Raw genomic sequence first — 26,804 nt, 5'->3', positions numbered from 1 at the left:
AGAAATCGAAGTACTTAAGATACTATGACACAAAGTACGTTTTTTGTCAGGTTATGGAAATTTTTGTTGCGTCTTTTGTCCCTTAAATTATTCTGATGTTTTTCCAGCATTTTTATTCTACCTTTAAAAAGGTATAAGAATATCAAGTAGGTTTTCCCATTTATTTTTAACGTTACGTGTACACAACTTTTGTTTCATCGCTTGATTCTCGATGTTAACCTAACGCGACTTGTATTGAATGAAATTCAATTTTAGTTCATAATTTTGCTTTCATTGATAAAATGGAAGTAATAAGTAGGTAATTCTAATTGCGGTTACTTTACAAAATTATAAAATGATATCCCTACTCCGTTCTATGGTTTCGTTCGATACGACGCATTGAGCAATTAATTAGGGGAACGAAACGCCCAACATGGCGTGTTTAGTTCTGATTCATTTGAATTCTACGCGACGCTCATATATCATTCCACGCAAATTTCCAATGCGTACTTTCATTTTCGACTTCTCGCCTGCATTCTCTACGAGGCAGAGCATAGTTCGCTGAAACGTGCCTTATGTGCAATCTTTATTCACCAAACAGAGGATCCGGATTCCACGGGCGCGTTCGCGAACGTGGCAGAAATTCGTCGGCACGCCAAAAAGAAACGCGTGAAAGAAACATTACGAAAGCTTGACCGAAGAAACGTGCACGCAGGTAATTCAATGGAAGAGAAAGCAATTAAACCCTTTCACTATCACTGGGACCTCCTAGTTGAGCAATATTTCACCAGTCGTTGCTCGACATTTTTCTTCTCTCTGTTCTTGAAGTTGGGTTCGCCAGTAAATAAAAAAGACGACATCGTTTGTAACCTACTCGAAAAAAAGTAACTGAAAAAGATAAGAAGGAAAAAAAAAGGTTGGTAAAAAGCACGTTCCAGTAACTTCCAAATTAGGAGGACGCTAAAACAGCGTCCGTTTCGAGTAAAAAACGCAAAATATTTTATTGCTTTTTCTGCTCGTCACGTTTTTTCTTAATCCGCTTCGTGGATAGTTTGGTTAAAATGTTTTAGCGTGGAAGGAACCTTAAGAAAAAATAGAAGACTTCTAATCCTTTGACTGTTTTTACGCGTTTACGAGCCTGGAGAGCGTGTTGTTTGCGAGGGAATTGTCGAAAGAAATTGACTTTGCGACGTCACGATACTTTTTAAACCCGTTAGTGCCTCGAGAAACCTTCACCCCTTTTTTTTTTTACTGACCGATATTGCCACGCACGACGAACCCTCGGCTTTTTAGGGTTATAGTTACAGTTAAGGTCTCGCAGAAAATGCAATCGTTTTGGATCTTTTACCATTAACGAAAGGATTTTCCAGGACAACTCTTCCGTCTCGTAAATCATTGATTTTTCCTTTGGACGACGAGGAAAGTATATTGCGACGCGATTTGTTTCTTTGGAATTCGGTATCCTTTCACTGTCCGGCGAATTTTTATCGCCGTCACCATAAAAAAAAGACACGAAAATAAATGACACGTGCAGTAATAAAGTTTGTTTGGGCGTGAAATTCTTTCTAGAAGTAATTTTTGTTATTTAGATAAATTCAGACATTGTATCAACTGTGATTTATTATACTTCTGCAAAGTCATCTATGCTTCCTCTATAAAGCCTGCTCATAATTTAAAAAATATTACTTGTCGCAACGAATATCGTTTTGGATATCGTTTGTTTTAATAACTGTACATCGGTCGGTCTTGTCTTTTAGCCATTTCATATCAAAGGAGTTACTTTTTTTTAATCAAAAAATGACATTAAAAAGAAAATAATTAACAGAAATACTTATCGTTAGCTCACGAATATTTATGGAAATTTAGATTTTCATGAGCACAATTGAAGAAACGGTATCTAAGCAGAAACTCCAAATATTAAATATTATAAGGAACATTTTACTTTCAATATTTCATATATTTTTGCATATTATGTACAGTTTGTGCAGTTTTGCACGTCTAGATTCTCTGTAAATAGGTACACAAACATCCGCAATCTGCTTATCATCTTCTTTCCCCGCGATCTTCGTATCAAATCTAGACCAACAAGTTAAAAATTCAATGAATCACCGTAACGTTGCCCTCGGACGATCAATAATATCGTCAATATTTCAAGGTACTCAACGGAAATGTAGTTTCTCAATAAATATTGACATATCGTTACATATCGAACGTCCGATGTCCCCCTAAAAGAATATCGAACGATTCCTCAAAGAAATCCAGCGTAGACCCACGTCGTCCAGGTTTACGTACGATTGCCGTAACGTAAACTGTCCCCGTTCCCCATTCACGAGGTTGCTGAAACAGTAACGCAGTGGCGCGCGAACGAACGATAACGGCTAGTTAAGCGCCTCGTGATTGCAGTCTGATAACGGGATATATCAGGGTGAACGAACCATTGCAAAGAATAAGGGGACGTCCTTGGATCGCGACTCGACTATAATTAATAACAATCTCGCGGCGCGATCGGTGCAACTGCGAAACACGCACGCACGCTTGCGCAATAAAATCGCGACAGTTCGCGCGCGCCAGTTACAAAAGCTCGCGCGCGTCAGGTTTAACGCACGCGGCCGCCGTGGAAAGTGTGCGAAACGGCATTGCGACTTTCACATTCGTCGAGGCCGTTAATTTACTTTCTACGTCATGGTTGCAGCAGCATGCGACTTACGGCGGGCAGCTTTCCTTCCAACGATCGAGGAAGATCCTGAGCGATGCGGTGTTCACGTTCTCCGGTGATCCACTTTTGGCGCCAGTGCTCTACGTTACATACGTATGAGGCGAAACGGTGAACCACGGCTGATGGATCGACAGATTTTGCATAGAGTTAAACGGCATTTGAGACTTTGGATAGCTGGGATTTATGGCTTACCAGTTGGGGGATTTTCTATTCTTGAATATTCAAATTCGTAAACTTTCGGATGTCGAGTGTTTCGAGATTTTGTAATCTTCGAATTTTCGACTTTCAAAACTCTTCGTCTTTCGATACTTTCGAATTTCCTAGCTTTTACATTGCGATGCAAATAGAATTCCAATTTTGCTTTTCGATTCCCTTCGAAATTAGGATCCTAGGTATTTCGGTAAATAAAGAATGATGATTTAAAAGCATCGGAAATACTTGTAAACATTCTCTCAGCAAGAGCACCCATGTACTTTCAATTTCTTTTCGCCGGAAGTTCCTTCTCGATATAACCTCTCCACTTCAAGTAAACATAACCTGCCGCTATGATTGAAAAGCTCCTATTTTCTCCATCGAAAGCACACAATTGCTGCAATCGCTACTGCCCAACCTCTTAATCCTCCATCAATCTGAGCATACACCGAAACGACTATAAACCTGTTATCAGAGCTCGACAGAAAGGCGATCCAGCTTCGACTAATCTGGAAGGTAAACGTGCAACAACCATTGATTACGATAATGAACAGGCACGTGTAAAATGTCACTATAGACGAGGAAAAATTCCCTGGTTACACGTATAGAAGTAAAAAAAGGAAAGAAAAGAATAGACGAAAAAGAACATAGGAGTGAGGCGGTATCGTAGAACCGTTTATTCTCGTTTGATGTCGACGAACCACTTGCTGCTCGGATTCCGGCTTCGAAGGACGCGGTCGTCGATCCGCGACGAAGTCGTCGCGATCGACCGAGAAATCGCCGATCAACGCGATTTTTTCGCGTTGCATCTCGTTATTTGTCGTTCTGCCGCTCGTCGATCGCGCAATATGCAAATGCGATTACCGCCTAACGGTTAATCACCGATGTAACTAACGTGCTGTAAATTGCGAACAAGACAAGCTACACGATCATTCTATTTTTTTCTCCACTTTGTTCTTTCCTTTTTTATATCCTTCTTACATTCCTCGTCCTTTTTCTTAATCAGATTTCTTTTAAATCTTTCATCCGATCCATATGTCGTTGCTTATCATTTTGTAAATCGAACGAGCAGTCGTCATTAATTAAAGACTCGATAGAGAGATCGATTATTCTTCCCTTCACCAGGCTGCTTAGTTTTTGCTCGTTGTTTGATCCAGAAATAGGGCGTCGCGCTCGTGGATGTGATTTATGTCCTGTTCTCTAGATTCGTTTGGTCACCAGATCCTGATTATTTCGTTCCGCCGTTGAGATTATGAGTATTTATAATTATTTGCTTGAAACGTGCTTTTTTTTGAAGTTCTATAATAATCGTTGATGGTTCTTTTTACGCTTCTTACGTCAAATTAATGTATTTGACGGTCCAGAAAATTCGTTACGTTTTCGATAAGTCTAAAGTTCTACTGTACTTTATTGCAACAGGAATATGCATACAAAGACAGTATTATCGGATAAATTGCAACGCGCAATTGCAACTACGCTTAGTAGTTACTTATTTTAAGAAGTCGAAAGGAATCTTGGCTAATTTAGCTGTATGCCTTTTTATCGCGTTTATTTCCGAATCGAAGAAGCAGTGGAGGAAATCTGACTCACTCGAAGTCGATTCGAATGACGAATCACGCTTCCCCGAAATAAACCGGGATGTCATGTTTTACCCGATGCCAAAGGACGAAGGGTCATCCTATTAGTCTCAGGAGTGCCGTTGGCCTGTCTCTTTCTTTTGTACACGTGGTTGACCTGCGAGAGATCAACTCTCGTTATGTTATTTCCAGATTTCACTTCCTCCATCGGAATCACGTTCGGACGTATACAGTTAGGATACGGTAGAAAACTTTTATTTGGGCATTAAGCATGGTAAAAGCAATTGGTAGGTTCCTATGGAATTGACCGTTTCGTTGGCTCTTAGGAGAAACGATTTTTTTTTACCCCTTCTTTCTTTTCGTTTCAATATATAAAGTGCAATATTTGATATTCGTACTTGTCTGTGATTAATAATTAACTTTTGCGAAGAGCAATATCAAAGAAACAAATGAATGTTCTATATCTGTTAAAAATTATAACCATCGTTATGGCTAAACGAAATTTTATTAATGAAAGATTAAATTAAAGAAGGACACGCGTTCGGAAAAGATTGTAATAGAAATATTCCTCTTTACGGATCTTCGTCTACCTTCGAAGATTCTATCGTAATCGTATTTACATATTTTTCATTAGCTTTCTATTTACCTTTGCTTCGCACCTCTACCAGCAACTTACTGCAATTGCATTCTTGTCTAAAATATTAGAATGTTTCTTTAATATATTTGCTGCCGCTAACATTCGGCTATTTCTCCTTCATACCTTTTCCTCATTAGCAAAATTTTCATTTCATATGACAACAATAATACGTATTTCGTTTCAACATACTCTTCGCTGTCTCGCCTCTCTTCTCAAATCTTTTTATTTGAAACGCACAAATTTAAAAGAACAGATTAGAAACACTACGAACGAGAATTTAACGATAAATGAAATCGTTAAATCGGTATACAGTCCGAATATTAAATAAAAAGATTGAAAGTCATTATCAAAGTGCCAATTAAAACCAACAAAACCGGCAAAAGGATAGAAAAATTACGAAAGAATCGTATCATTAAGTGCAACCTAGTTTAGCCGATTAAAGGAAGATTCGCGAATCTCGAAGCAGGTTCGATAGGATTTTTCGAGACGAAATAAATACCTAGTTCCCCGTAGAAGAATTCCCAGGTGGCTACGGTTGCTATCGACGGTTACGCGAGAATCCATTGCGTTTCGATCGCTGGAAGATCGGTGGAGAATGGCGAATAACACCGCGATAAAAGTAACGAGGAAATCGGCTTATATTAAATTTCCCCGCTTTACAAGACAGATATCTTGGCGTGTAATAAAGATACCGGGGCTAGCTGTTTCCACCGTTCGACCCCAGAAATCCCCGGGGTCGCCGGTATATCGGGTCGCGAGGCCAACGAACTCGCCACGATCCCTAACCCGGTCAACCGCGACACAGATCCCACGTAGCAACCCTCTAACCCCCTGTTCCCTGTTTATGCGTTAGCGTAACATCGATTTCGCCGAATTAGAACACGCGTGAAGCGATGGCATTTCAAAAATTGCTCACCCATGGTGTTTGCCTCGCGTCGTTTCACCTTTTTTTATCTTTTGGATTTTCCTTGTTTCTCTGTTCTTGCCGCGCAATTTCAAACGGTAATTGCTAGCTGATTTAATTTTACACGATATTAATTATTGATGTAGTAATGACAATATTAATTTTCATTTATTTTCTACGATAAATATTATATTTTATTGTGAGATGGTAGAATATCGTTGTTCGTTGGTTTAACCGGTGCTTTGTATTTTTGAGGGTTCATTTGGCTGATTGTTGTTATCGCTATTACGCTGCTATAGTATTTTATTGAAACGTCATTTTTGCATTATCGCGGTACATATCTGAAAATATAATCCCTGTATGTTTTTAATTGTTATCTTCTGCATTTTATAGAATGTCATTTATTTATTATGCGAACAAGTAACTCCGCCGCTGTATACAATTTTTTATAATTTGCTGTAAAGTTATTGGACTTTCAAGTGTCTTCGTTGCCGAAGATGTATTTTCTTGAATGAGTGTTTGCAATTATTTAGTTAGGAAAACGTCTTTTCTTTCTGAAAATTGCGTAGATTCTACAAGGAAACGGATATGGCAACGTTACTGTTATACGATGTAAACCATGCAACAGGCGAGTCAGAGGTGACAGCATTTTCCAAACTACATACTGTTCTACTATTGGCAATATTCCACGGACTTTCACAGAAAACCATTTCTTCTCTCTTCGCATGAAAGCTTCCATTAAATAGAGATTTAGCTGTGGAAAGGTTCAGAGGAACCTTCCCAGAAAACATACTAAAAGAAAACAGAGAAAGCAGAAAAGAAACATAAACATCTTACGATCCTTTTCAATCTATTAAACGATACTGACCAGATTTCAAGATAAATAAAAAAGAAAACAATTGATATTTGTAATATTCCCACTTTACTTCAATTTCAAATCTATAAAATTTATCAGGGCCGTTCCTAAGCAAATTTTCCCTTACACCAGATAAGTCAACCTTAAATTTCGAAAATGAATAATTTTTCAGTAACTTAATAACTCATTTATGTATCTAATGCTTATTTCCACCATAAGAATAACGCATCTCTCAAAATCTCTTCTCTTCCATTCGTCTTTATCAATTACCATCGATCTATATCGACCATCCATCTTCCCCAACAACGTGCTTGATACCAAACCCATTTCCATACAGATTAGAAGGTTTACGTACAGGTTACGGACGCTTTTGGTCAAATGATTGGCCGGTTAGTGGATTAACATTCACCGCTGGCAGAAACACTGTTTTCACCTTGCACAATCGGGGCGCGCGTGCATTCGGTCAGTGGAATCGGTCAGGCCGCGATAGTTTCATCGTGGCTCGCGTATTATGCAACAATTTCATTAATGCGGTGCGAGCTAAGGGTCTACGACCCGGCTATAGCCAGGAATAGCATAAGCCACGGCGTTGAGGAGGGATAAAAAAAAAATACATATATATGAGACGAAGGAAAAATGGAAGGAAAGGAAGAAGTATGAACGACGACGCATTGGCCATTCGCGGGGACTTTCTCTGTTCGCCGGTCTGCATGTGCCTTCGTTATCCGCCGATCGATCTGCCATTTCGCTCGAGCGTAACTCGCACACCCTCGATTCGTGCACTCGTTTCGCCTTCCGTCCCTTGCGTAACGCCGCGCGCGTGATTGCGTGCTGCACCGGCTTGCACACGATGCACTACCTGCCTGTTTAAATGGCACTGTCCAAGGAATTCAATCTCCTTTCGAGCTTCGGTCCGCTCTCTAAAGGAATTTCGATAGATCGAAGATTCGTTAAGACGCTAGCTGCCACGCGAATTCTCTATATTTTGCCCTGCGAGCCGCAATTGATCGAAATATGCTACTATATCGTAGATGATATGTAACTCTCGCAAAATATTATTATATTGCGATTTCTGTAATCTTTCTCCGATAATAATTTCCCTTCCTTTATTTTCGTTCGCATTGTCGACAATTTTTGAAACGAAATGTAATCTATCTTATTCTAACGATTCTAACAAAATTTAGTAGAAACGATGATCACCGTGGCAAACAACGCGTTTGATCTGTCGATCGAGAAAGACGTGGCCAATTGGTCGTTCGAATTTTCAAACTTTTCGATCGTGTTTATGGATTTATTTGTGGATTTTCTGTATTTTAAAACGCGCCCTTTTATCTCTACGGGAAACAAACCGCATCATTTTTAGGTTTCCATGTATCGATGCGATCCGCTTGAAGTTGACTTGTTTTTTTATTGGACTAACAGGTTAACTAGAACGAAGAGTCAATTCGTTGCGTAGATTGTCAATTTTTCCACATAACAGTTTGTTTCTTTCAGAGTGACTTATTCCTTTACGCGCTACTCTATTCCTGTCGAATTCTTCGTTAACAGCAAAATGAATATAACTGTAATTAGTTTGTCTTTATTGCGGTCTAATTTCCTGGTTATAGAAGCTGATAGGGTTAAAGGGAAGTTGAAGTTAACGGTAAAAACACGTCTTCTTCGTATAGCTTTTTATGCTTGGCGTTATTGCTTCCCTAACCCGTTGCTTTATGACTCTTACCGTGGGTACTGTGACGTCAACGCTAGATATTTACTGCATTAACGTCGACTCTAAAGCAAAACATCGGTGTGTTGTAGACAATTGACGGCCGGTAATCTACGGTCTCGTAATTTGGAATTAAAATCAGAATTAAAGTTCAAGCTAAATATCCGCTGCATTTTTCGTCGCGTAAGAAATCGAACGACAAAGAAATTAACCAAGTGTTCTTTGTATGTAACCTCTGGAAAGGATCCTCCTGTCGAAAGCATAGCTGAGACGCATTCACAGAGATTTGAGAAAGTTGCTTTTTCGCTCTGCTAGTTTTCACAGTTGTAGCTAACTTTAAAGTACACAGAATTTTGTAAACTGCGAATTTATAAATATTTCCATAGTTGAATCATACAGGGTGGTTGGTAACTGGTGGTACAAACGGAAAGGGGGTGATTCTACGCGAAAAAAGAAGTCGAAAGTATAGAATAAAAAATTTTCGTCTGAGGCTTTGTTTTCGAGAAAATCGACTTTGAATTTTCGCTCGGTACGCGTGCACTTTATCGCGTCTCGTTATAACGAATCTCACTGTAGATTTTTAAAAAAATTAAAATAAAAAAAATTAAAAAAAAGTTTATTCTATATTTTCGACTTCTTTTTTCGCGTAGAATCAATCCCTTTCCGCTTGTACCACCAGTTACCACCCACCCTGTATACTAACTGGTTCAATCGAGGCCACGTTATTTTATCAAGCAAGTACTTAGGTACGTTCCAAGTATCGAACGAATGCTTTCTATTGCTTAGCGCAATTTTGTAAATGTACACCGCCAATTTGTAGAACTTTTCAAGGTGTCCAGCCGTTCTATATCACCTCGACTTAAGAAATGTGCAATACATCGTTGTGTAAGCCGGTTTGTTTTGTAAGGTATATTATGAAAAAAAGGAAGTTTCGATGTTTAAAATACTTGGTTCTGCGTAACGTTCTCGCTCCTGGAAAAATTACTCAAGATTTTGTAGGAAGATGAGGAAAATATTAAAGAATCGAGGAAATTCCTAAACGATTCTTTGCAAAATTTATAAAATACTTATCCGCTGACATTTACAAGATTCTGGAGCTCGGTGAAAAAGCGATACAAGTACATACTTTTCGAACAACTAAGACGAATACAAAATGAATATGATAAGTATTGGAGGATAGAAGGCTATCTACAAGACTTTATTTCCAAGATTTTACGACTGATTCAACAACCAACCACAAAAATACAAACTGTAAACTTTCGGTTTAACGAACGACGACCGTCGATCAGAAGACAAATCGATTCTCTTCGTTTCCTTGGGGAAAACAATTCTTTCGATGAAAGAAATAACTTCGTCTCTATTCTGAAGGTAAACCTTGTCAAATCGCATGTTCTTTCGGTCACAAACTTTTACCTGCAAATTTCCAACTTGACAATTAAACGACATCGATCAAAAATTGATCAATTTTCTCTTTACTCTTTACAAGACTTTTTTTTTTTACAAAAACGATTCTATCATTAAGAGATCGCCAAAAATAGTTTGAAACTAACAGAGAGTGTTCAATTCGTATCGTACGTCTGATCATATGCAGTTAGATCCAGAAGAATTTTTCAGTCGATTGGAAAAGGGTCGTGCGAGAAAGAGGCGACCGAAACGTGGCTCGAGGCGTCCTGTAACCATGAAGTTTACAACACAGAGAAACAAGCCGCGGTGCTTTCACTTTCCGAGAGGCAGCAAACGATTGACATCATCATCGTGCTCCGTGTGTTGTCGTTTCATCGTGTCCCGGTTTGCCTCCGTGGATCCGTTCGACTTCCGGCAAACTGGCCGATTTCGCAATCGAATTTATTTCGTCGTCCGGCACTTGATGCAATTCAGCCGGCGAATCAAATCGACTTAAACGGTTCAATTAACCGGCTCATTTGTCCAGTCGTCCTGTTCAACCATGGTGTCCCTTCGTCGTCGTGCTATTCGATCGAATCGTTTTCGTTCCAACTTTATTCGCGACTCGGACGTTATACCGTGGATTGTCTAATCCGGAGGATATTTAGGTGAGAGTTCTAGATCGAGGGGAATTTAAACGGAAATTAGAGAATTTACAGGGAGCTGGAATGAAAATTGGAGAATTCCAGTGAACATAGAACAGTGGCTCTTCGTGTTTAAATATAGTCAAATAGAGTATCGTGGATTTCTCGAGGTATTTGATCGAATATCGTCGAATTTCTACACGATCATCGTGAATGATTCTTAAATCCAGGTAAGCAGAGAAGAGTTGACTCGAACGTTAACAGATTTGGAAAAACTTCGCTCGAATTGCATCGAATCTAGGGAAGATAAACTAACCTTGAAAATCTATGCGAACTTTAGTATTGGACAATTCCCGATAAAACGTGTACTCGCACTGGTTTGATTCTAATCGTCGTTTAATCGAAATCAATAATTTCGGGGAAATTATGACGTTCACCGTTGAATCCCATAAAACTCGAAGTAACACCGATTCGCAGAAAGTTTCAGCAAAAAAACTAGAACGAAGATGATAGGATCCTGAAACAAACAACGTCCATATATAGCCTAATCTAAGCACCAAGCTATTAAAGGAAGATTAGACCAAAGGTCGTTAAGATGAACAGAACTTACGGCGAAGTCTGTCCCGAGTGTGCAAGTCGTACCTAATAGAGAGACTCAGGTGGTCGAATATCTGGCGAGTCTGTTTCAATAATAAACGATGGTTCGACTAGCGAAATATCAGCGGTGGAGGCGGTTTTAAGGTCGCGCGTACCGAATTTCGGCCGGTGAAGATTAAAGGTGCGTTGACATCGTTACGTCAACGCGGTTAAATTGGTCGGGTCGTGCGCGCGTTGCGGAAACTAACGCGTGCACGAAGTCTTATGTAAACCCTGCTTACTAACTTACATAAATTCGCTCCTGTGGCGAAACTCATGTGCTCTACTAGAAAGAGCGAAAGAAAATCACGAACGCAAGGACCTGCTTCGCAATACCGAAAAATGGCCAGCAGAAAATTGTAATGAACGCAAGACAAGATTTGGTATTTGCTCGATAAATTAGTCGAATATTATTTCGCACATAGTAGTAGTAGTGTTACCGTATAACGTTATTAATAACCTCGTAATTGGCACGACGTTAAACTCGAATTACAGGAAAAGCAAAGGAGGAAACGAAAGAGTCACGTTCTCGTACCGAGTCCTCGAGTTACCATTTCCTTCGCGAATTTCCTCCCTCCGTGACACGTGTTAATCATCCCGGAGACTGTACCGGTGGTTGGTTGAAAAGCCTACATCGAAAGAGATGCAGATACGGAGACGCGTCAGAGTAGCGGGGAAGAAAAGTGGAAGAAAAAAGATTGCAATGGTAAATCGAGGTCGTTCGCCGCTCCACTTTTCCGGCGTCGATATTAAAAATTAGCGCGGCCCTCGGTGTCCCGTAGCGATCAAAACGAAGCGAGCGGAAGATGGCTGGTGAAACTTTCTTCTTCTTTGTATGTAGGAAAGTAAGAGGAGCGAAGAACGAGGTGACGTGCAGATGTGCCACACCGTGATTTTTCCAATTTTCCTCGTGCACGCACACGCGTGTGTCGCTCGATCAAAGAGAAAGGACGCGGATTTACTGGTCTTCGTTGTATAGTCTTTCTCTGTTCCTCTTGGCTTTGCGAAACGTTCCATCCTCGTCTTGCCAACGCGATGGTCTTTCTCGATCTTTCCGCGCGGACGCATGCGTCAGTGATCTCTCAAGGCCTTCGCGCATTAACGCCGAGTGCTGTTTGCTTCGTCCCACTTTCCTTAGCGCCCGGTCAACGACCCAGCGGGTAGGTGAGTTTCCAAGGTGCACCAACACGTACACCCGTCTCTTGATTCTATTCCATCCAAGAATACATCGGCGCCGTGCGCGCAGTGTCTCTCAAGCTCCGCTTCGATGTTTCGCCCTCGCCAACACCTCGTCGCACCCCTGCTCGTTACACGGAGGGATGAGAGCTTTCTATGTATACTTGCTGACAAACAGCTCCGCGCCAAGTGGCTTGGGATTTTTCGCTCGGGTCAGGGTTGGAGGAACGATTTTGTGCAATTCGTTATGCAGGTGTCAAGTGAGAGGACTATTTGAATAGAGAGAAAGGTGAAATGTCGGTCTTTAATTCGAGTTTGTCGATGAGGGTCGTTCGAGGTGTAATTACGATCCCGAGGCATTTTTCTGAGCAATTATATCGTATAGAATATAAATGTTCTAGAGAGAGGAATTTTGAATCTGGGTTGGTTTAATGGAAGCTGAAGAAAATTTGGAGTAGTTCGTGTATGGTATTATGTGCTCGTAATGGAAGAATGAGCGCGAGAAAGGAGACAACAGAATTTTACACAACGAAATGGATAAAATAGAATAGGTAAAATAAGATACCGTGTAATTCAAATCTCTTCCAAATCACATTGATAAAACAAAATGCTGAATTATTTACGAAATAATGATCTTTAATGTATCTTCTAACCGAACATCACAGTGTCGCGATTCTCAATTCTGACTCTCATTTAGCATTTATCGCTTCTATCCAAAAGTCTCTTTCTAAATTCTATCGTCTCCTTCGTTTGATTAATTAATTTCGCGCCCTGTCAAATTTTGTTCCTATTGCAACCGAGAACACTGGATTTTGATGAAAAAAGAAAAGTGGCATAAAGCGTCATGGCAAAAAGTGGATTTAGTGACGCGTTAGCGATAGCACAGCTAGGGTTCATAAATTTGCGGGTGTATTTGCACGCGAAAGCAATCGCCAAACAGTTCTAACGCGCTCCGCGACGAGGCGCCACTGTCCTTTCGCGAATCCCGAGCCGCGAGTCGGTACGACAGGAAATTCGCGACTCGTGGGTCGGTATCGTGACGTGCAAATTCCTCCTGATAACATTATCACCTAATAGATAGCAGAAGGACCAATTTCGGCCCGCCACCACTAGCGGGAATTTTGAACAGAGGGTAGAATGGTAAACAGGAGGTTGAAGGCAGGTTTCAGGTAGCCGAGGGAAGGGTCAGGTACGAAGGGTGAACAAGGGAAACCGAATAAAGATTCAGATCTCGTAAACCGACGAATGACCCTCGTTCGCACGCTTGTTTCTAACTCCACGATAGAGATTTTGTGGAATTCACGTAATCAGGGCAGCGGTTTAGTGAGAGACCCGTTTCATGCGCACTGTTGTATGAATAATTGCGACAATACGTAGTTTTTACTGATTCATTTTATTGCGAGTTTTAGAGCATATTATAAATTACGTGGTGAGTAAACAGAAAATGCTTATATCGATAATGTTAGAAATATATTTTGTTTTATTTATAAAAACGTGAGTTGACATAAAAATCTTTAACCCACTAGTAAGATAAATATAAGAAACTCGTCAGAAATATACTTTTAAGAATAATGTTTTCTCTTCCTGTCCAAGATCGAATTCTAATGAGAAATAATTGGAAAAATGATCGTTTGCATTGTAAACGCGTTATCGGTAAATTTCACTTCGTATGAGACGCGTCTATTCCTGGACGATTGGTGTCGTGTGGCCCACTTGTAAGTACGCGGGTAATATAAAGGTAAGTACGATGTTCAATTGTACGCGATGGCTGACAGTGTAACGGAAACACTGGAACAAAAGTGACGTATTTATCAATCAGATAAAAGCCTTTCAATAAAATCAGACTAAGCATCCTCGTTTATTTATTAATGGCTTCGATTCTTTCCTAACCGTTCATTCGTTTCCAATTACTAATATGGTATAATGTCTTTCTGTTATAGGTAAGTGAAAATCTTCGCTTTCTTTGCTGCTAGCTGTACCACACTTGGCTGTAAGTAATTTTCAAATCAATCGCAGATTAAACTAGTCTACGTCTGGTCGTCATAAACATAGATTGGCATATGTCGATATACACTCGTTCGACGACAACCAAAATACGTAAAAATCACTAAAAGATCGCTACAAATCAAAGACAAGTTTAAAAAACTATTTACAATTTCACATACAGTATTCTACCAAAATTCTGCGCTTCGTTTTATAATCAGACACTATGTTTCTATTATCGCTACCAATCCCCACATAGAAAAGTTATTCGCGTTAAAAAAATCTCGATCTCGAAATAACAACGCGAGTTATATAATAATCGTACTGGAAACGTACACAGCCTATCACAAACTCAAAGGAAAACGTCATAAAATGCTTAAACTCCGCGTCCGACTCCCCTCTATCTTTACCACTCTCGACGTCGCGCCGCGTCGAATTCCGCGCCCATAAAGCCAGTCACCTGTGACAACACGAGTGCACGGGGTTGAAAAAATAGCCAGCGCTGTAAATATCTAGCCGCGTCTCCCGTCGCAGTTTCAACCCCCAGTTGGTTACAACTAAAACAGTAAAACAACCGGATGGTAAAAGTGTCCCGGCGCAAACACGACCCGCGTGCGTCATCGCAGTCCTACGCAAAGGAAGCGCGGGCACAAAAGAGCACCGGAGATATCCGCGAAAGACGGAAGGGTCACTCGTTGGGCCGGAGATCGCGTGGGTATAACGGTGGCGCGTGCGCGGAACCCCCGCAGCTCTCAGCTCTCACCCTCTCGATCAACCCCACCACCCCATTCATGGACATCAACCCTGGAGAGTACGCGGTGCGCCTACCATTGTGGCACACCGACAGTGTCCGACACGTTGTCATTAGTGCGACACGGGTATGTCAGCGAACGTGGCGAGCGACGATCCACCCGAAATCGGGATCGTCGATCACACCATGAACAACGGCGGCCCTCTCTATCCCATAGAGGTGTGCGAGGCCACCATCGCGGTCAACGAGACGCAGAATCCCGAGAGTCGTCATCAACGCGTCAAAGGTTCGTTCCTCCCTTTATTTTCTCCTTTCTCTCTGTGTTTTCCACAGGAAACATGAACTTGAATTCGGCTGTGATTCATATTCGTCGTTACGTTCGTCGTGTTGTGACGCTTCGTTGTTCCGGTTCTTTGTTATGGCTTGTTGTTTGTTTATCGACAATGGGGGTGGGGGTGGGGGATCGAAGGTTACGTATGGTGATTCGAGGATGAGATTTACTCGTGTGACAGATCACCCGTGAAACACGATATATTTGAATTGAATCGTTTCGTGGTTGCGCCTGATTGCGTATGTTTTTCGGTGCTAGGGGGAGTTAGGTGACGGATGTGATAGGGTAGGGGTTGCGTGATCGGACAGGATAAGTTCAAGATGATTGCATGCTGTACGATGAAGTTATTTTTGCTCGGAGTGGGATTATGCTCCGCGCAGGTTTTAGATATTTCGTGCCACGTAATCAGGATATCAGCATATCTGTTGAAGAAACGTCTTGGATTAGATACGATTTCGTATATCTGTATAGTAATGTTTTCGTTGGTCAACATACTGTGTGATGGTTACATGGACAATTTGTACGGTGATTTCCGGAAATCTTCTCGGAATAAGTTTCTTAAAGGGGATCCTTTGTTCGAGACGTCTCTTTAATCAGCAGCCGTGGAATCAGTTCTCTCTTTAGTAACGAACCTTATCGCTCATCCTCGTTCTATATCATCAAATACTACGGCACTTTCTTTGAAGTAACGTCAACTACGTTAAAATAACATCAATTGCGATCAACAACCACGCTTTCTTTCGTAAATGAATAAGTTACGACACTTTTTAGACGAAGCTGTAACACCTAAGTGTCTATGAGTATACGAAGAGTCGAGAGAAGGATCTAAGTACAAATTGCATTGCGTCATAAACTATGCTTCGGTTATTCCCGGGTTTGTTCTCGCGTATGCAGCTACCTCTCTTTCGCCGGGAAAAGCTTTGACACTGAAGCGTATCGATTTTTCCTCGAGCGGGGCTCACGTGCTCATTGACATTGACATTGCCCGCTACCACGGCCAGCCTACCTGCCACCTAGTGTCCACGAACCGATGCGTACCTGTCAACCAACTTGGTCAATTCGCTACCCGATGGCGCTGCGAACGTTCGCGTTTCGTTTGCCCCGTGCGCGCCACTCGGTGATTCCCCAAGTTCACCGGCTTTTCGCGAAAAAAATCATTGCGATCGCGGCGCGGCGCGGCGCGCGTTCCAATAATTTAGCGCCAATTTCGATTTCCTTGGCGTCGCCTCAGCTGTTTCTGTAATTATAATTCAACTTTAAGTTACATCTCTTTTTGACGGATATGAAATGCCTCGTATTTAGGAATATTGGATAATTATTAATTAAAATGCTTTACGAAATTGTGATATAGCGGACAAAGAAGTTTACAACCTCCTGCTATAGGTGTGAATGCAAAATTTCTGAGTTTTGAGAATATTGGATAATTATCAACGAGGATAATAGATTGATCCAAAAGTTTCTTTCGTTTTAGAAGGAAACAATAGATGCACAACATTTTTTGTTGTTGAATAATGTTGTTGTTGGATCATAAGTAATTTAATAAAAAAAATAGAAAAGAAGAAGTGTTGTGCACGCATTATTTCCTTACAAAGGGAAAGAAAGTTTTGCGATTCGGACTTTCATAACTTTTATCGTAAGATTTGATGCAAAATTTCAGAATATAGGAATTTTTGATAATTGTCAGGTAAAGTGCTTTACAAAACGCAATATAATGGACACGGAAGTTTAGTGTCTTTTATCGAAATTTTAGAAATTCATGAGTATTCGATAATCGTCAGTTAACGTTGAAGAAAAATTTGGTAGTTCTATAAAGTTTTATATCTCTTGCAAAATTGTACAAATGCTGCTGAAAAATCTTTTCGTTTGAAATAAGATTGAGTTTCGTGGAGACGAAACAGGGTGAGATTTGATTATGAAAGTGGCGAACTATGATGGCAATATAGGTCGTATTGGGTGTTGCATCGCGGCTTGTTTTCGTGGAACAAGAATGTGCCGATGGCCCACATTTTTAACGACACGATGGATTTCCCAACACGGCCTGGCCGAAACGCGCAACGGGGTCATTGCGCAATGGTTTTACTTCTCTTTATCCAGACTAGAGGCCTGGCAGCATTACATAAAAGCATTTATCTGTCAGGAGCCAAGCATCTAGTCCTGTTGAGCGACGGTCGCGTTCGACACGTTGCTACTCTACTTCCCTCTCTTAACTGCCATTGCTCGTTAACATCGTGTACAAGAAACGATCCACTTCTCAATAATGGAAATCATTTCAATCGCGATTCGATGGTAAATTCGTGACATTTTTTTATTCCATTGAACAATGACCAAAAACGAGCACAAGTATATCGTTTATATACGTTTCTTAATACGGCGAGTAAAATATTCTATTTAAAAATATTCCCTCTAATTAAATATAATAAACAACGACTATTAATTTCCTAAGTACTATGGGAGCATGTATGTATTTGGTTATCGATATGGATCATGGGTCGTGAAATTTCGTTAATGCGGACCGTTCATGCAATTGAAGTATAACGCGAAAACACATTTCCTCTATTCTATACGATTTTTCGTAATAAACATTTTAAATAAATATACATTTAACATTTACTTGATGCTTTAAATGGTATCCCAAAATACTCGTAGCAAATATTGTAACAAACCGTACATAGTCACACGTCTTATCCAAAAGTTACTCCACTTAATGGACTTAAGTGGATACTTAAAGCGTTTAGAAACGATCACTCGTATCAAAGTTCGTATTCGTGTCGACACTTGAAACCGACTTTCGGAAGAATTTTCTATAAGATCAACCGTTTTATTCTGTTTAATTCTTGCACATTCAAAGCCAGAATTCGATCTTCTCCTCTGGCTGCCAATTCGCCATCCAAACTCCAGTCAACGACCACAATGCGAACAATAAGTCACCTGTTCGACATCCTCTCTTTGCCTAAATGTACTTGCATACTCCGTTGATCAACAGCGAGCCCCAAGTGGCTCTATTCATCTCGGCTAGTTGCACGAGAGATCGTTGTGTGCCCGTCGCCCATTTAATACCATTTTAATCGATCCGCTAAGGCGAGTAGGCGCGCGCTAACCGGACACCTGATCCCGATGGAAGGCTACACTCGCCGCGGCCCTGAGGCCCCCAAGAGAGGGAGGAAAAGAGAAAAAAAATCACGTAATAATAGATACGAGCGTGCACCAGCGGCGGCCTGGCTCGCTGTGTTTCGCAACGCTTCACAAAGGCTCAGGGCCGTTGTTCTATGACTACAACAGAACCGCTCGCGAGGTCTACGCCCGCTATCGAGGTCTCTTTATCCCTTCGCTTGCTATTCAAGACTCCCGCCTAGCTTAAAACTGTCCGACATCGACCGTTTCATCGGACGAAATGACGCGACTTCCGGAAGTCGATCGCGACGACTGGTAACGCGATGACGCGACCTCACTCAGTCGTGACACGCGTATTTTTCTTCGTTCGATTTGTAGAAAAATTACGTTTCTTTTTATCGTGTCTTTTTGCTTTTTTCTTTTTTTTTTTTTTTTAAGATCGCTTGAAGTCGACTGCTTGCTCTTTCTTCTTATTTTTCCTATCATTTAGACGTATCAATAAGGAGTTGGAAACAAGTTCTATCAGATTCGGTGATGAAGCTCTTTTCATCCAAGTCTATATATATATACTTCTAGATTTTATCGTCTAAATTGCGGGTTCCCTTTTTTAGTTATTTCTTTTAATAGACGAATCGTATCGTTGTTGTTCGATGTGTGTGATTTTAATGAAATCACGTATCGAGGTAGGTATTATCATATAGTTAATAATCTTAAAAATATGTTATATTGATTTATAAAGGAACGTGATAATTATTGGTTGAATATATGGAAATATGGTTCGGTGGTTTAAGAAACTGCAAATATGTATACATAAATATAGATGGATTTTAATATCGTTCAATTTTATTAATGGTATTATTTATTGAAGCATGTAACGTATGCATTTTATTGCTTGTTCTACACGTGTTGCAGTCGTTATGCTTAAATGGAACGTATGCGCCGAAAATGCGTGTATCGATCGTAGTAATTTCGCACCTGGCTATAATAAACCCCGTTCACCACTTTATTATCTATTCTTCACATCGATCTGACCATTTACAGTTTCATAACAGTTATTCCAACCTACCATTATAAACTGAATTGCACATTTAATTAGGTTGCCTAAATAGGGTCAAGCAAACTCCACCCACTCAATTTGCATAACATATCCCTCTCTTCGTTATGATTTAACGAATATCGCCATGAACAAAGATTTCCCATACAAATGATGTTTTATTTTTTATATTATTTTCTCAGCTTCCTAATTAGGATTAATTGTCCCAATATTTGAGTTCTCTTTTATCGCAATTTCACAAATTCCACGAAGAATGGAAATCTTTGTTAAACAAATACTATTCTACATTCATCAATACTAATTTTCTAATTTCTATAATTTTCTAGTACATCGACCGTCCAAATGTCTTAGTTTCTCGATTGCAATCGTGCAAACATCTGCAGTTCAAGTACCAAAATATTAAATATTCTCTTTCCGTTGATATTTCTTTGCATTAGTTTCCCAAATTTCTAATTTCCCAACTCCTGAATCTTCCAAGTATTTAAATTTCTCGATTACGCTTTAAAACGCCACGAAGAACAAAAATTCCCCTTCAGCCTAATTTTCTAATCTCCTAATATTTCAATATTCTGATCCTTCTAACAACAAAACGAATTTCCTAAGCAAACACAATTCGTCGGTGTTCCCGCAGATTGCTTTTCTAGCGTCCTAATTTTCTCATCTACGTTCTCGCGGGCGCTTAACGTCCTCTAATCCCGATCTTCCGATTTCACCAACCGCCAACACCTTCATCCCACCTAGATCCTTTTATAATCACCTTTCGCCGACAAGAGCCACAATTTCAACACGTAGCGCGAAACGTGCAACACCTAATTATCTGTGAACCCTAATCCGACTGTAATCGATACGAAATCCCAAGACAGTCGACTGGAATTTATGGAAGGCGGTTCTCGCGGAATGGTCGGACGCGTCACGTGCCGGCGCGTGCACGAGCAGAAGAGGCACTCTTCTCGATCAGGATGATGAATCGCGGCGGGAAGCGTGGCTCGGCCACGTAACTGGGACGAAGTCCCCGAGGCGCCAGGCGGATCGTATTCTCGGAGGAGCACGGCGTAAAAACCGAAAAGATCGTTCCGTGGCTATGAGGCGAGGTGAGAGTGCTTTCACCTTTCTCCCTGTTCTTCGTCCTCTGTCGCACCAGTCCACGTCTCTTTCTCGCTCTTATCGAGCCGCTTTTACTCTCGATCGCTACTACCTTCTGCTAGCTACTGCCGCTTGCTGGCTGCTTGCGTCTGCTCCACCATGGAGAAAGCAGTCCTCCGACTTCGTCGTTTTCGCCACATTTCTTTCTCCAGTTCCATCGTTTCTTTCCTCCTATCTTTTCTTTGCCTTTCGAGATCGCGTACGAACCCTTTCTTATCGCTACGTCGCTTTCTTATCGACTGTGCATTTGACGATATAATTAAGAACACAGAACTCGGATAGAAGATTGTTTTAATCCACTAAGTATGATAGAGAGTATTGCGCTTTGGATATTTTATATGTTCTTACGCGTTTGTCGAGGTTATTTGATGTATAAACAGAGAAACTCGTGGATAAATGGTAAGGTAGCAAATATATTTTAATACAGAAGTGTAATTATAAGTAAGAATACAATTTGAGCTGGTCCAGATCCGCACGCTAGCAATGTTACCCTATAACTGAAAACCACGAAGCCAACGTCACCTGTCTACTGTTTATGGTCTGCCTTCGTCGCAGTCTTTGTCAATGGTTTGAGAGAACTAAAAAGACCGGATGTAGAGTTTTCTTAGAAGTGGTGACCACTTCGACAGTGTTACGTGCATTGCGCGCGATTTTGTATCTTCAAACTGTAAAGGAAAAGGACAGTGTTTACTTCTCGCAAGAGGACGAAATGTTTCGTGAATGGCATCAAAGAAGAAGAAACGAATGTCCTGCGAACAAACTTGAGGTAAAAATTGTAAAATATTTGTAGGACAGATTAGCAGAAGTTTGCGATTTTGAATATATTATTCACCGATCGGAAACATAAAATTCGTCTATTAATACAATTCCTTTATCTTCGATAGCTTTCAGGATATCCTAGAAGCTATGCGTTCGATCGCCAATTATAATCCATTAGCTATTTTCACGCTCGAGATGCGAATGACAGCCGACAGAAGAGACATACGTCGAATATCTTTGGCTGAACTATGAGTCTGTAAAATTCGATCGAAATCGAAGTATCGCATATGGATAGTTTCTTTTGTTAGAGTTGAAATATATAGAAATCCGTTTCTACTGAAACTGGAGCAGTAGGTGTAACTTCGATGTTTTAGATCTACATAGGTGGAAAAGGGGCTCAGTTTCAAGCTGTGACGCACGCACGTCCTTGATTATCCCGGTTCCACCAGGGACACCGCTAATACATCGACTTCTTTGTTATAGATTTACATGTCGCGGCAATGATTCACTTGCAATAACGATTGAATAACTTGTACACAATTTCTTAATCATTATACATGTCGATACACCGGCGTAGATTGCGGTCAAGCGATTTGTGGTTGCAGGTGGAATACATTCCTGAGTAACTACAATATCCTTTAAGCCTTCTTTTCTTTTTTTTTCTTTCTTTTAATATTCCACATACTGCGTATAATTGCCTAATATTATTCTGTTCTAGATTAGAAAATTTCTGCCCTAGTTTAATTCTAAGGATAACTCCGCGATAATTGTTTTATACGTATCTTCGATTATCGATCGGTGTACCGTTTGGATGTGGTGTAACAAAATTCCCAAAATTTGTCGAATTAATTAAAAATACGAAGAATTCTTTACGTTAATCCACCACTCTATTTGTGATAATTTTTGTAAAATATAATGACTTTCGTTAAATGAATATTAGGTAAAAATAAATATGTAGCTATCTGTCTACTTAATCGTTTATAATCTTATTAATTAAGTTTCCTAGATTTCGTTTTGTAACACTTCCATCAGGACCAATCATATCGAATCGAGTTCGGTTCACGGAAAAATTACGATGCTTCCCGGATGATCTAATACTATTCACGACTTACTCGATACTATTATTTCTTTACTTTCGCTACTGTATTACAACTGCTGTATTCTACATGACAATTAATTACAAACCCTATTATATAACACCCTTACATTTCATAAAATATCATAGTCAATGAAGTTTTATATAACAATTTATATCACCACCACGTTACGCGAAATAGTAGAAATCTTGCTTCGTGAAATGAATCAATTTTACATTGTACAAAAATAAAATTCACATTTCCGGAATAGATACGAATTAGCTTATTTATTTATTTAGTGACCCTGTTCAAGTATGCCGCCATTAACCCACCCCCAGAGAACCCATCAAATCAAATTAGTACGTGAACAGAATTTATACACCTTATTATCATCTTTTCCTACGAATTCGTTTCAATCAATTCCACCTACAAATCTCATCTCCATAGAAACGACTCCTCAAGTGGCTCCTCAAATAGCCACAGGGAAAGACGCCCCTAATTCGATGGACGTTGGTGAACAGCGAAATCTGCTGAGTAGATATAGGTAGACGTTAAAGAGTCCCCTTCTAAAAGATTCGAAGGCTGGCGTTAAAGAGCCAGTAAGAGGAATTTCGTCACGAACGGCAGCTTTTACGATATCCAGCGTTGTTGTTGAGCAACGTGAAACGGGCCTCGGCCGTCCTGGATGTCGGACGGTAACCCCAGCCGAATCAAGGCCGGCGCACACGGAGACGGCTCTTACTTTCACGCGTTAGAGACGCCGCTCGTGCTCGCTTATATCAGCGATGGGACTTCACAGGGACTCTGGGACCAGCTTCCAAGCTTGTCCACACGACCCTCCTTCTCTTCGAGAACTCGTGACACGATGTTCTGTTCGTTGTAAGAGGACCGCGAATTTTTCCGCGTTCATGGGAAAATGTGCAAGGCTACGTATAAGTGGGTATAGTATGGAAACCTATGGAAAATATTGAAAGCAGAGTAGTACTTATTATAATATTTAGTCGTGAGACGGATTTCTATCGAAGCTTTTTATTCTTTTTAGTTATGCCGATAAAAGTATAAAGGTGCTAGAGGTGTTGGGATCTGCTCGTTACATTTACATATCGGAACGTTCTAACGAAATTAGAAAGCGCATATCGCGCGAATGAGGATTTATAACCAGATCGCGAATTTTCATACAGATTCGTATTTTTGCGAATTTTGGGTATTTTTCTATAATTTTGTATCTGTGCGTGAACATTCGCTGTCTGTAAAATAATAGGAATCAGCAGGTGCCGTAATATTTATGGTAGCTTACGTTTGATACGAGATTCGTCAAATTTTATTTCATTACTGTTGCTTGATTTCTCGAAGAGCGATGATCGTCTCGTGTTGCTGCAAGTCGAATTAACTTCGCTGTTGAAGTTTGGCTCGTGACAATGAGTAGAAATGGCCGATGAATAGGCGGAAAGTGAAAGAGGAATGTGTTAATCGTTTCACTGTTTCGCGTCGGGGAAAGACTTTCGAATCGTCGGTTGAAAGTAAACTGTAGAGTCGCGAGCAGCCGTTACTTTCGCCACGCGCATGCAAGCTTTCCGTAAAAATGTAATATCTGATGGTTAGCGTAAACTATGACGTGGTCGAAGCTCCGCGTAAATCATGTGAGATCGTGATAAATGGTCTCGCCCGAAGGTCGTGATATATCGATTTATCGAACCAGTATCGCGACCAAACCTTACCATTCCAACGAACAGGATGGAAAAGTAGAAACATATTTTCGAATGTGATAGTATACGATTGTTTGATGGTATAAGCGAATTGATTTATTTCACAGTTCCTTCCTCTCTCTCCCTATCTCTCCTCTCCTTCTCTCGTTCATTTATATATTATAAATTAATTTCATATTAATATCCCTTTCGTGAAATAGATATCGATGGCAAACCTGTGACAAATAACACAATGTATACTAAATTACGTCATACGTAGCATCCATTGGGTTGGCAACTAAGTAATTGCGGATTTTGTCATCACCATCTAATGACAAAATCCGCAATCACTTAGTTGCCAGCTGAATACATGCACCAAAACTAATATCACGATCTGACAAAAATAAGAACCGTTTTCTGAACCAAGTTTAGTAGATTAGTTATCGAGATTCGTATGGAATGGAAATCGAGTTCCTTCTGGAGATTCGCGATAAGAGATCGACGTATAGATGGTACATTATTTCTCTGTCGACAAATAGACTACAATCGAGCGATACCTGGAACCTCGATGGCCTTGCTATCCGCGCTGGACCGAAACGTCTTGCGAAACTCAGATTATTTTCGATCATCTACCTATTTGTTCGCGTCGAATCTGCCTCGTATCCCCTGCCATTAACAGTGCTTCGCATTCTGCAAATGGTATCGTCCCACGATACTTTCCAGACATTCAGGATTGCTGCAACAACGTCTGATTAATCACTTCCTCTCTTCGATTCTCTCCTTCCATGGGATTCTTTAACTTTCTGACGCCTTTTAGTGGTAATTAGTATTTACGAAGGACACTTGTAACGATCATCATGCTTAAGTATGATAAATAGGCTCTTTAATTATGATCCTAAGTTAATAGTGGATTTTTCAATTAAATTTACTTGTAATTTTCAATTTGCATCTTTAATCGTGTCCAAATTTCCGTACTATCGTGTCTTCGACTATACGAGATAATTCTCGGTGAAAGAAAATTGTTTCGTGTTAAGAAAGTATTCCCTTTATCGTTACAAATTGCTTGCTTGTTTCTTCTATGAGATTCCCAAATCAGCGAATGGAATTTTCTACATCCATTCTCCTATTTCCCAATATTCCAGTTTCAAACTTTCTCCACTTTCTGTACATTTCGAACAATCTGGGGAATACGTCCGAGATGTGAAAAGAAACGTCTCGAGCGAAGTATATACATACACATACAGCGGCTCACGAGAGTATTCGAATACTTGTCACGGAACATTTGTAAGTTTATATTTCTTTAACAAATTTAACAATGAAACACGACCATCCAGATTGCGTGCAACGCATTTGAAACCAATCTTCAAATGTATATAGAAGATACAACATATTTATTGTAAACGCATATTCGGTAAAAGGAAACAGTACACAGCACGAATAGTCCTATTAAAGATACGATAGGTATGAAAAATAATCCTACTGAATATTTAGACTTGTTAATTCGTACTAAATATCTTGTTATTTCTGTACAGATATATTTTCAGATTATTTTCAAACTCTACCACTATATGACAGTATATGAGTATTTATGTTCCAAGGTTTCGTGAACATTTCACTTCGCTTCTTCCGAATAGCTGAAACTCAAGTTTACGAGAACCTCGGCTTATCAAAATTCAAAGAAACGCCAATATATCGTCCGATAAACATCGCGAAAGTTCAAAATGAAAAGTTTACCAAAAAGAGTTCGCAACATCGTGATATCGGTTGACTCTCGCTACGACGCTAATGAAATTTCATTTCGTTTAGTACAACGTAGTCGTACGATGTTTCCACGAGCGTTCTAATACTTTCGTGAGCAACTGGTATACCGTATGGTTGAGCGGATTGGAAAATTTCCATGGGCCAAGACAACATGATACGTTGAACGATGGTGAAGTTGTCCCGTTGGCTGGTCTCTTGTCTGTCTCGGCGTGTAAACACCGTGACGATCCTAATCTCTTGCGCAATGGCTGGACGCCCTTAATGAAATTTCAGGTCAGCCCCAGAGTGACGAAGCCGGTCATTGCCCTCGACTCGTTCGCTCGTTCCACTTTGCGGCCTCTCTCTGTGTTTCCTGGTTTCGTTCTACGCCTCGGTTTTGGCGCGGTTGTTTTGGCGCGCACATTCCTGATTGACGCGGTTGACCCATAAATATGCTGACGACCAAACCGTGAGCTACGTTTACTCTGCGATTAGCATCGATACCATCGTTTGTTCTGCTTTTTCTCTTATTTCTAAAACGTTAAGCTGATCGTTCTTTAACCTTCGCGCAGCACACGCTGTACAATACCATTATCACGAGCGTGAAATATTTTATTTCGTATGGATGAAACGAACAATCAAACGAGAAGGTTCTTTACCTAATGTGATAATTAAATTTGTAGAAGAAATTCAATCGTACGAATTAACTCAAGATAAATGTAACTTAAATTTATCATATTATAAACTTAGCCTTAACTAATGTTTT

The 26,804-nt window shown here is 40.3% G+C and overlaps 1 protein-coding gene across 2 annotated transcripts in view; it reads left to right on the top strand.

Annotated features, from left to right (window-relative positions):
- The window catches only part of LOC117156802 (nuclear hormone receptor E75-like), a 110,021-nt gene that overhangs the window by 10,034 nt on the left and 73,183 nt on the right, over positions 1-26,804 (top strand). Inside the window, exon 1 of one of the 2 annotated variants that reach the window (XM_033334165.2) lies at positions 15,238-15,425. The exons of the other annotated variant lie outside the window; for it this stretch is intronic. Within the exon in view, the coding sequence (XP_033190056.1) occupies positions 15,269-15,425 (157 nt within the window). The 5' untranslated portion in view covers positions 15,238-15,268. Of the gene's footprint in view, positions 1-15,237; positions 15,426-26,804 lie in introns of those variants that run through there. 2 annotated transcript variants of the gene reach the window in all.

The sequence above is a fragment of the Bombus vancouverensis genome, chromosome 4 (genome assembly GCF_051014615.1).
Source record: "Bombus vancouverensis nearcticus chromosome 4, iyBomVanc1_principal, whole genome shotgun sequence".
Taxonomy (NCBI): Eukaryota; Metazoa; Arthropoda; class Insecta; order Hymenoptera; family Apidae; genus Bombus; species Bombus vancouverensis.
Note: the sequence above shows the minus strand (reverse complement) of the source record. Positions and strands in the feature narration are given on the sequence as shown.